This window comes from Palaemon carinicauda, chromosome 2 (genome assembly GCF_036898095.1).
Source record: "Palaemon carinicauda isolate YSFRI2023 chromosome 2, ASM3689809v2, whole genome shotgun sequence".
Taxonomy (NCBI): Eukaryota; Metazoa; Arthropoda; class Malacostraca; order Decapoda; family Palaemonidae; genus Palaemon; species Palaemon carinicauda.
This window is the reverse complement of record NC_090726.1, coordinates 79,606,294-79,618,793: the sequence shown is the minus strand read 5'-3', so window position 1 is coordinate 79,618,793 and position 12,500 is coordinate 79,606,294. Positions and strand designations below refer to the sequence as shown.

The 12,500-nt window shown below is 42.2% G+C and overlaps 1 protein-coding gene across 1 annotated transcript in view; it reads right to left on the bottom strand.

Annotated features, from left to right (window-relative positions):
* Nucleotides 1–2,259: 2,259 nt before the first annotated feature.
* The window catches only part of LOC137617984 (uncharacterized), a 43,062-nt gene continuing 32,821 nt past the window's right edge, over nucleotides 2,260–12,500 (bottom strand). Inside the window, exon 3 of the mRNA XM_068347912.1 lies at nucleotides 2,260–2,400. Coding sequence (XP_068204013.1) covers nucleotides 2,260–2,400 — 141 coding nt within the window. The remainder of the gene's footprint in view (nucleotides 2,401–12,500) is intronic.

Here is a 12,500-nt window from a genome sequence, read left to right as displayed (position 1 = left end):
TGACCTTCGTGCCGGGACTTGGTGTGTATATATAAACTCGATATTCTTTAATAAAGTTACTCAGTTGCTTTCATCTCGCCTTTTGAGTTACAACCTACTCTTGGCCCGTCACATTGGTGACTTCAGAAGTCTACTCACTCCTCCCCCCTCCCCCCCCCTCACTGGTACTAAGGGGACTCCTCGGAAGTTAGCGCCGCCACATACAAACTTTCATCGTTCACCAGCGGAGAGGCGTCTGCATGGTTTCAGCCCGCAAAAGTCCAGTTCCGCATCAAAGGCGTGACTCGCTTAACCACCAAAGCAGATTATGTTCTTGTGGCGATACATGAGGACACCTTCCTGGAAAGCTCCGACTAGCTTTGTGAACAAGGAGACACCCCAAAAGCGTATGACTCCCTCAAAACATACCTTCCGCCGCAGTACTCGCCGTCGCCAGCCACCCATATAGCAAAGCTTTTTCAGGTCTTTCAACAACCGTTAGGGGACCAAAGGGCTTTGCTCGCCCTCGGGGAAATGACCAGTATCGCTCGCCTGCAACCTGCGGCAGACGGCTCTCCTCGTATGGTGAACCTACTCTGTGCCTTTTGGGCACGCCGTGTACCCGAACCTGTACGTGCTGCCATACCCGATGTCAATAGTTTACCCATAAAGCACTTGATGACCAAAACCGACGCCCTTATGGACAGCCACTTCACAACCTTCAGGAACTCCATCAACACCTCCACTCCTGACGAGGAGGACACCTATTCAATGTCGACCGAAGCTCGCGCCCCAACCAATGTCTTCTACAGCCACTTACTGCCACCCATCGGCTTCAGTTTTGCTATTACCACTACAGATTCAGGGCTGTCACGAAGAAATGTGCCAAGGAGGATTGTCAGTGACCAAAAAACATGTAAGTAGGCCATCGCTCGTGGCGATGGCCTCAAGTGTTTCTAATCATTTCTTTTGACATGATGCTGGAACGTGTTTACGATTTTTAGTAGACACGGGTGCTTGTCATTCTCTTTTGCCAAGGGAACTCTTCGGGACACTACATAGTCTGTCTAAGTTTGCACACATCCACCAGGTAGCTGCCAACGGATCTGCGATACCCACATATGGTTACGAGAACATCATATTATCGTTTGGAAAAGGTAAACTTAATTGGAATTTTCTCATTACTGACGTCACATTGCTCTTCCTTGATGTGGATTTCCTCTCTCATATCCACCTTCTGGTCGATGTCGCCCACCGACGATTGGTCAACGCAGACTCGTATATCTCGACACTTCTTCAACCCACCCCCTCCAACCTCAGCGCACCCCCGGATGCCTCCTTCCGTCGTACCAGAACGTTTTCTGTCCAGAGCCTTGCCAAACGCCCACAGCTCCTGCCAAACACAGTATTTATCACCATATTAAATCGACAGGACCCCCAGTCTTCGCAAAATTCAGATGTCTGGCACCTGATTGGTTGGCAGCCGCCAAACGGACGTTCTCTGGAATGGAAGAAACGTGCCTTTGCCAAAAGTCCTCCAGCCCATGGTCGTCACCCTTACACATCGTCTTGGAGAAAGACGGCTCACTCAGTCCGTGTGGGGAATACAGGCACCTCAACATGCAAGGAGAACAGGGTCACTACCTCCTCATAAACATCACCTATATGACCTCCTACCTGCAAAAAGCGAAGGTTTTCTCCACGCTCGACCTCCTAAAGGGGTATTATCAGGTGCCTATGAACTCAGAAGACATCCCCAAGACCGCAATCACCACTCCCTTCGGTACATACACCTTCAATTACTCCTGTTTTGGCCTTCATAATGCTGGGGTCACTTGTCAACGTCTCATGGATGGCATCTTAGGGACCTCCCCTTCTGTGTATGTTACGTGGACAAAATACTTGTGATCTCTTCCTCAAAAGAGGAACACCTCCGTCACCTGGCGCATCGTGGTCGACCGCTTGCAACAAAACGGCCTAGTAGTCCGTTATGACAAGTGTATCTTTGGCACCAACAAAGTGTCGTTTTTAGGGCATCGCATAACTCCTGAAGGAGTCCATTCCCTACCTGAGAAGGTAGCAGCCGTTCAGAACTTCCCCGCGCGATTGACTGTCAAAGCACTGCAGGAATTCTTGGGTATGATCAACTACTATCACCGTTTTCAGCCAGCCTTTGTCGCCATTCTTGCTCCCCTTTATGCCTTCCTCAAGGGCAAGCCAAAAGACCTGATGTGGGGTTCCCTTCAAGAACCGGCCTTCTGCAACACACAGAATGCCCTATCAATTGCTGGGTCCCTCACTTTTCCCGTCCCACATGCCCCTCTCCTTCTCTCCATCGATTCCAATGACGTCGCTATGGGTGCAGTATTCAAACAGGTGGTCAACTGCTCGCCCCGCCCATTGACCTTCTTCAGCAGAAAACTGTATGAGGCAGAATCATGTTATTCTAGCTTCAATCACGAATTGCTATCGGTGCACTTGGCTGTCCGTCACTTTCGCCATTTCTTAGAAGGTACGACCTTCATCATTCGCACAGACCACATGCCTCTGGTGCATGCCTTCACTTGACAGTCTGATGCCTGGTCCGCCCATCAACGCCGACATCTCTCTGCACTGGCTGAATACAATTGCACCCTTCAACACAACCCTGGGAAAATGAATCCTATTGTCGATGCCCTGTCAAGAAACACGTTGTCCGCCGTTCAACAGGGAATGAATTACAACGCCTTGTCTGAAGCCCAATGACAGGATCCAGTGTATCAACATGTAGGACATCTTGCACACCCCTCCGTTGGGAAGACGACCCCTGGACGACTCCAACACCCCCCTTCTCTGAGACATCAGTACTGGTAGATTGCAACCGTGGATTCACGGCCTTTCACATCCCTTGCGCTGTTCTACTGCACATCTGCTGAAGATGAAGTTCATTTGGCACAGCATTTCTAAGGATGCTAAGGATTGGGTCCGCGCCTGTACTTCATGCCAAACTTCCAAAGTATATCGACCCACGGATTCAGAAGTGGGCACCTTTCCTCAACCTATGCGTCATTTTGCCCACATTCGCATCGACGTTGTAGGACATGGTTACCTGTTTACCGTCATTGTCAGATCCACTCATTGGCGTGAAGGTATTCCCATGGAAACTGTAACGTACGTCTCATGTACATATGTGTTACTCTCAGGATGGATTTCAAGATTTGATATCCTTGAGCATATTACTTCTGATAGGGGAACAACTTTCACCTCTCAGTTGTGGACATTATTAGAAAATCTCCTGGGCATCACCCTACATCAGACAACTGCCTAATACCCCGCTGACAATGGAATGGTTGAACGTTTTCATTGCACCCTCAAAGCAGCTTTGATGTCGCGTTGCAAAGACTCCAACTGGTTTACTCAGCTTCCTTGGGTCCTCCTGGGACTTGGACCAACCTAAAGATGTCCTGGACGTCTCGGCAGCTGATATTGTGTATTGCGACTTGTTGGTTGTCCCTACCATATTTTTTTTCCGCCTGCAACCTTCTCCGACAATCTCCAGCGCATATGTCACATCGTGGGAAAATTTACTACATGCCGCCAGACTTAAAAAACCCTGGCAAAGCATCACATACCGACAGACTTGCACTTTGCAATGCACGTCTTCCTACACAATGACACTAACAAGCCACCGCTAACGCTCCCTTTCCTTGTGGTCCGACGTAATCCGAAAGCATTCCTACTAAACATTTGTGGCAGAGAACACTGGGTCTCCATTGATCGTCTAAAATCTACTTATCTCTTGCCCGATTACCCGCCTATAGTTCGCCTCTCTAGATTACGGCGCCTTATTCAACATGTACACTATTACATTTTTGGGGAGGGGGAGCCATGTACCACCCGTGTGTCACACGATCATGCATAATAACGACATTTCTCTTTTTTGCATATATTATCCATTGTATCTTCGCTCTCCCCTCGCACTGACAGCAACATGCATCAATGTGTCTGCTTTTCTTATTTTTAACTGTTAACAGAGCACTTGCCGGTTGGACAAGAAATAGCCTGTTGTATTTTGTGACCTTCTTGCTGGGACTTGGTATGTATATATAAACTCGATGTTCTGTAATAAAGTTACTCAGTTGCTTTCATCTCACCTTTAGAGTCACAACCTAATCTTGGCCCGTCACAATGTTTTCATTCGGTAAATTCAATAAAGTAAATACGGTGAAAAGAACATGACAGTAGGAAATAGAAGAGCAGAGGAATTTACAGAGGGAAACCAATGCAAAAAGAATAGTAGCGAGACATGAGACACATGGTGAAGAGCAAAGAAAAACTCATGTAAGAAGAGTGGCTGCTAGCCATAAAGAAAAATACAACTATACAATAATGTTTTCCAGATAACTTCATTTGGATCAAAATTTGTTAATGAGCGGGATTTATGCCTGCATTTAAAATCTAGTGCAAATATATAATTGACTTGGTAGCATTTTGCCACTGCATGATGACAACCATAACTTTTTGTAAGTTTACTTGATTAGCAATATATAAAAAAAGAAACTGGAACGAAGTATAACTATACCCAAGGGATTAACTTTGATATTGTACAAAATCAACAAATGCTTCACATGACCAATAATTATGTTCAAAGTTTCAAATTTGCCCTTGAAAGTATTGAAGACACAAATTATCAATTTGTGATCAATGCTGATAAAAGGCTCCCAAATGATAATGCACCTGCTCCAATGCACCAGAGATTAACAAGGATGATAGAATTTTGGCGGGTGATCAATGTGGAAAGCGGGACTTAATTATAGTATATATAGAATCTATTGTTCAACATGTGAGTGATACACATTGCTCTTATAATGCTCTACAATATCCACTGCTCCTCCCATATAGCCAAGATGGTTATAATTTTGGTATTCTTCATGCAGCCGAAAATTCGAGAAAAACTGTTTCATGTATGGATTTTTGTGCATTTTATCTGATGTCTGGGCCAAAACAATTTCAATGTTTTGCATCATAGTCTTGATTTTTTTTTGACAATTTATTGTTGATACGTCGGTTGAAACTGAATCAGAGACTACCCTATTTAAGAATGAACCAATAAGAGCTTCGGGTTGACTCTTATATTCATTTACAGGATAGCATACAAAATGATGGCAGTCAAAATAACTTAGGAAAGTTGTACATTCCTCCATGTAGCTTCACAGGAGGACCCCGCTAAATACATGAGAGGACACAGGATGCCCCGATTCATGTACGTAAATATGGCATAACATATTCATTCATAGCTTTTATATGTAATCCCAACGGGCCTGAAATCCAAGAAAAGCTTTAACTTGATCAAAAGCCAAGGATTTCCGTTTGAAACTAATTAGATTAATTCATATGACAACAAAGTCATAAATACTTGGAAAAGTATGCTGTTCAATGTATACTGTGGAATGGGAGAGGGGAGGGTTGCTTCATTCCCATCTTTTTATGTGGTTGATTCTATTATTTCAGATTAAATTTCTGCTCCTAAAACTGACCACCCAATCTACGAAATTGTGAAAACTCATATGGATCATGGACCATGTGGTCCTCAAAAGTTATGTCACCATGTATGAAGGAAGATAAGTGCACAAAGAACTATCAGAGACAATTTTTTTTCCCTACTCAATTTGGCAAAGATAGATATCCCTCATACAAGAGTAAACCAGAAGATGGAGGGAAGGAAGAGTAAAACAAGAGTTTATGAAGTTTTCAATCGTTGGATATTTAGTTACTGTCCGCTAATATCGAAGATTTTTAATGACCATATATAAATAAATGTAATGATATTGCTTCTTTTGCAATTCGAAATACAAATAATGATGAAGCTATACAATATCAAATAAAAAGATATAGTAGTAATGAATCTGAGACGAGCCAAGAGTAGGTTGTGACATTTGGTATATATACACAAGAGATCCTGGCAAGAAGGTCACAAAATACAAAAATGCTATTTCTTGTCCAACTGGCAACCGGTTCTGTTTACAGTTAACAAGAAAATAGGCAGATGTGATAATACAAGTTGCTGTCAGTGCGAGGGGAGAGCAAAGATACAAAGGATAATACATACAAAAAAGAGAAATGGTACAAGGTTCCACCCTTAAAAATTACATACTGTACATGTTAAGTAGGGCGCCCACTCCTGAATCAGTGTGTCGATGTACTTTGGATATTTGGCACAAAGTACAGGTGCGAGCCCAATCCGTAGCATCCTTAGTAATGCCATGCCAAATGAACTTCGTCTTCAGCAGCTGTGTAGTAGAACGGCGCACGGGATGTGAAAGGCTGTGAATGAAAAAAAAAATACTTGTTGGCGCATGGGAGAAGGAATCCACGGGCGCAGTCTACCAGTACTGACATCACAGAGGAGGGTGATGTTAGAGTCGTCGAGGGGGACGTTTTCCCAATGGAGGGATGTGTTGGATGTCCTACATGCTCGATAATCTGGATCCTGTTGTTGGGCTTCAGCCAAGGCGTTGTAATTCAATCCCAGTTGAACGCCGGCCAACGTGTTTCTTGAGAAGACATCGGCAACGAGATTCATTTTCCCAGGGACGTGTTGAGGGGTGAAATTGTATTCAGCCACGGCGGAGAGATGTCGGTGTTGACAGGAGGACCGGGCGTCAGACTGTCGAGTGAAGGTGTGCACCAGAGGCATGTGGTCTGTGTGAATGACGAAGGGTGTACCTTCTAAGAAATGCCTAAAGTGACGGACAGCCAAGTGCACCACTAGCAATTTGCGATCGAAGGTAGAATAACCCGATTCTGCCTTGGACAATTTTTTGCTGAAGAAGGCCAATGGGCGGGGCGAGCCGTTGACCACCTGTTCCAGTGCTGCACCAATAGCGACGTTGCTGGCATCGATGGAGAAAATGAGAGGGGCTTGTGGGATGGGAAAAGTGAGGGCATCAGCGGTTGATAGGGCATTCTATACGTTGGCGAAGGCCGCTTCTTTAAGGGGACCCCACTTTAGGTATTTTGGCTTGGCCTTGAAGGAGGCATAGAGAGGAGCAAGAGTGGCGGTAATGACTGGTAGAAAACGTTGATAATAGTTGATCATACTCAGAAATTCCTGCAGTGCTTTGACGGTCGAGGGAGGGGGGGAAGTTCTTAACGGCTGCTACCTTCTCAGGAAGGGGATGGACTGTTTCAGGAGTGATGCGGTGCCCTAAGAACGACATTTCATTGGCGCCAAAGGTACACTGTCGTACCGAACTACAAGGCCATCTTGTTACAGGCGTTTGAGCACGATGCCAAGGTGACGGAAGTGTTCCTCTTTTGAGGAAGAGAACACAACTATATAATCCATGTAACATACACAGAAGGGGAGGTCCCCTAAGATGCCATCCATGAGACGTTGAAAAGTGGCCCCAGCATTACGAAGGCCAAAACTGAAGTAATTGAAGATGTATGTACCAAAGGGAGTGGTGATGGCGGTCTTGGGGATGTCTTCTGGGTTCATAGGCCCCTGATAATACCCCTTCAGGAGGTCGATCGTGAAGAAAACCTTCGCTTTTTGCATGTCGGTGATGTTTGAGAGGGGGTAGTGATCCTGTTCTGTTTGCATGTTCAGGCGCCTGTAATCCCTACACAAACAGAGGGAGCCGTCTTTCTTCAGGACGATGTATAAGGGTGACGACCACGGGCTGGAGGCCTTTTGGCAAAGGCCTATTTCTTCTATCTTGGCGAACATCCGTTTGGCGGCTGCCAATCGATCTGGTGCCACATGTTTGAATTTGGCGAAGAAGGTGGGTCCTGTCGTTTTGATATCGTGATAAATACCGTGTTTGGTTGGAGCCGTGGGCATTTGGCGAAGTTCTTGACGGAAAACTTCCGGGTACAACATGAAGAGGTGGGCGTAGGTATCCGTGGGTGCACTGATGTCGAGAGTGAGGTTGGAGGGGGTAGGTTGAAGAGGTGTCGACAAGTACAAGTCTACATTAACCAATCGTCGGTGGGCGACATTGACCAGAAGATAGAAGTGAAAGAATAAATCCACACCAAGGAATGGCAATGTGATGTCAGCAACGAGAAACTTCCAATTAAATTTGCCGTTTCCAAACAATAATGTGAGGTTCTAGTAACCAGAGGTGGCTATCATAGATCCATTGGCAGCTTCCAGGTGGACGTCGGCAGACATACAGTTTACATCATGTCGTGAAGAGTTCCCTTGGCAAAATAGAACGACAAGCAACAGTGTCTACCAAAAATCGCACGCCCGTTCCTGCATCATGGAAAAAGAAAAGATTAGAAACTCGGCAGGCCACCACCACGAGCGATGGCCTACATTCACATTTTTTGGCCACTGACAATCCTTGGCACATTTCTTCGCGGCAGCCCGGAATCTGGAGTGGTGGTAGCAAAACTGTGGCCGATGGGCGGCAGTAGGTGGCTGTAGAAGTCGTTGGTTGGGGCGCGAGCGAGTCGTGGGTGATGGGCGGCTTTGTCGCTGCTCTGGCACGTCACGAGTTGACTTCTGGGGGTCACCAATGTGATGAGCCTACATTAGGTTTTAACTCAAAAGTGGTATGAAAGTAACTGAGTACTCTATTATAGACACGTCGGGTATATATAAAAAAGAGGTCCTGGCAAGAGGGTCTCCAAATACAAACATGCTATTTTTTTTTTCCAACCGGCAACCGGTTCTGTTAACAGTTAACAAAGAAATAGGCAGATTTGATAATTCAAGTTGCTGTCAATGCGAGGGGAGAGCGAAGATACAAAGGATAATACATACAAAAAAGAGAAATGTCGTTACTACGTACGATCGTGTGACACACGTGTGGTACAAATCCATGAACGGCACTCTGCCATTCAACAACTCTCTGTGCATTTGGAAAATACGAATCCAGTTATGAATCCAAAAGAAGCAGCTTTGACGGCCTTATTCAAATTTTGCTAGCAAGATAACTTTGCCGAAACGTTGCTATATCATTAGGTACCTTCTTACTATAAATGGAATCGTAAATGTTGGAATAGATGCAAAATCAGTGTAGATGTCAAAGACCATCCTTGGATTGAATTTAATACAACTATTGGTTGGGTATATGAAGTGCATCCTGACCAAAAAAAAATTTTTCTTAGAATTTTTCTCCATAAGAAAAAAAATTACCATTCTCATTCCAAAGCTTGATAAAAATCAATGGTGAAGTTTGTAGAACATATCGAGATGGATATTAGAAGTTGGGTTTACTTGAAAATGATCATCAGAGGGAAGTAACACTGGCAGAGCCTCCAGTCTCAAGAACATCAAAGAGTTTAAGAAGTCTTTTTGCTACTATTCCCAAAGATTATGAAGTAAACAATCCTCTTGAAATAGGGTATAAATTTAGTACCAAGCTTTGATTGAAATAGAAGATCAAGATATGTCTATGGGAGATGAAGCCTAAGAACATTTTAGGACTTCCCCAAACTAAAAGAAGAGCTTTCAATAGCTTGGAAACTGAAGTAATGAGGGAACATTGTATGACTTAATTTCCCTTATATGGTATTTGGATGAAAATCTTCTCAAGCTCCTATCGGAACAACGCCATGCATATTCCATTATCCTAGACAGCATTAACAGTAACAGAGATGGACTTCATTTCATAGCTACACCAGGTAGCACTGGAAAGACATTTGTCACTCTACTTATTTTAGCTAAAATCCGTTAACACAACAAAATTGCTTTGGCTACTGCTTCATCTGGGATTGCTGCAACGTTACTTCCCAGAGGTCGAACTGCTATTTCTACCTTTAAATGCCCTCTATATTCAACTAACAAGGATGGTCTAGTCTGCAATATCTCGAAAAATTCAGGAACAGGTGAACTACTAAAACAGTGTTATTTAGAGGCTTTGGACAGAGCATTGCGAGATATCAGAAGCAGTAATACCTTGATAGGAAATATTTCTGTAATAATGTCAGGAGACTTTCGACGAACGCTGCTTGTTTTTGCAAAAGGGACAAACGTGGATGAGGTAAATGCTTCCATAAAATCTTCTGTATTGTGAGACTCTGTAAAAACAATCAAACTCCCTATTATTATGAGAGCACAACCTTCAAGAGACCAATAAGCTGAACAATTTGCTGATAAACTGTTAGGGCTCAGTGAATGGAAGGTTTCAATTGATGATGATTAATATATCAAACTGAATACATTTCATCATTTGGCTAGTTCTATTGATAATTTCTTCGATTAAGTCTTCCCTAATATTCTTTCTAACTAACAGAACAAAAAATTGATATGTAAAATGGCTGTAATAACCCAAAAATATGTTACAGTAAATGACATTAAGACTAAGAAAGGCCTTTCCAGAAAAGCATTCACTTATAAGTCAATTGACAGAAATGTTTTGAACAGGATATTGTTAATTATCCTATCTAGTGTTTTAATTCATTGGACAACCAGGAAGGCCTTCTCATTGTCATGAGTTGAAAAAAAGGTGTTCCTATTATGTTATAATGTAATTCATCTAGGTCAAAATTATGCAATGGTGAAAGAATTATTGTGCGGAAACATATGATAAACTATATTGAGGCATTAATTCTAACTGGGTGTGGTAAAGATGAAATAGTTTTTATTCCTAACATGCTTATTATACCATCTAGTACCCCCTTTTAATTTTTTGCTATGTTCATTGATTAAAGTTAAGGACAAACACTAAAATTTGCTGATTTACAACTTGAGGAATTATGTTTTTCACATGGTCAAATTTATGGTGGAGCATCCGGTGTGGAAGCAAACCTTTTTTGTGTATGCTCCCAAAAATAAAACAATAAAACATTATTTATAAAGAGATTTTTATTCTCAATGTAAGATGATTTTCTGTTTATCATTCAATGGGTGGAATTTCTTTTAGTTTCCGTTGAATTCAATTCTTAAAATTTTTCATATCTGTTTTAACCCTAGATTTATTAAAGAAATTCTGAATTTTAATATTTGTTAATCATGTTTTTTTCAGTTGTGTATTGAGATTAGTTGACTTGATTGCTGCGTGGTTAGTTTATAAAGTATATTCTTCTTCTGGGTGCGTTTTCATATTCTTGACCGGATCGGAGGTTAAGGTATACTGTGGACCTTATATGGTTTCTTACTGGATTATCATTTTGTAGATCAGATTCAAAACCGTTTAGGCCACCATATCGGCTTCCCATTGTCCTTCGCATATACTCATATCATTTATTTGATTTATGATGCCAATTCCTCTATATGGACAGGCATTTTTTTAAAGCAAAGATGAGTCATTCCATTTTATCTGATGCCCGAAATCTTAGAGATGAACGAAAATCCATGAGTTCTCAAAGACATATGCGATGTATATTTTGTTCTCATGGAATCTTTGAGACAGATGACGGTCAGATTGTCAGACATAAACTTTTGTACCATTTACACATGGCCCTTTTGGTAACCATTAATAGGGCACTACTTTTGGTCCTGGGATATGAAAAAAAAAAAACCCAAAGGGGTTATCATCTTCAAAATTCTTAGTAAAAACGTCAAGATGAGTAGCTGGATGAGTTGTTTACAGATTATTTAGCATTCTTCATTCAGGTATGGTTTGTAAGCAGATTAGGAAACTACTCTACTCTTTACAAAAATATATGGAGTGACCTTCTAGAAGAGCTACTTACCATAGCTAAATAGTCTCTTCTACCCTTAACTAGAGGCAAGTGGCCACTGAACAATGACAGTGCAGTAACCCCTTGGGTGAAAAAGAATTGTTTAGGAATCTCAGTGTTGTCAGTTGTTTGAGGACAGAGGAGGATATGTAAATAATAGGCCAGAATATTCAGTGTATAAGTAGGCAAAGGGAAAATTAATCGTAAACAGAGAAGGATCCAATGCAGTACTGTATGACTAATCAAAGAACCCAATAACTCTCTAGCGGTAGTATCTGAACTGGTTAGTGTTGCCCTGGCCAACCTACATCAAATTCTTCCCAGCTATCATCCTAAAACGTGAAAATATCATCAACAAAAACGAATAAAACGATTCATTCGGAGGGGTTTCTTCTTTGAGAGAGAGAGAGAGAGAGAGAGAGAGAGAGAGAGAGAGGTTATTAGCCTGTAACTACATGATCCTTCTCTCTCTCTCTCTCTCTCTCTCTCTCTCTCTCTATATATATATATATATATATACATATATATATATATATATATATGTATATATATATATATATATATATACATACATATATATATATATATATATCGCTTTTCTCTCAAGTGTAATATATCCCTTTCTCCCTTCCTCGGATGTAAAATCTCTCCCTCTCTCTCTCTCTCTCTCTCTCTCTCTCAGCAATTACACCTAAGGTATACATGATGAAAATATGGTAAAACATGAAAAAATAACTTGATCCGGTTCTTGAAAATTCTCAATGCCCTATCTTAATAGAGCCTGGTACATTTCTAGATGTATCTTATTGTGTGGTTATTAGCCTGTAACTACCTAACCTCTCTCTCTCTCTCTCTCTCTCTCTCTCTCTCTCTGATGAAAATATGGTAAAACATGAAAAAAA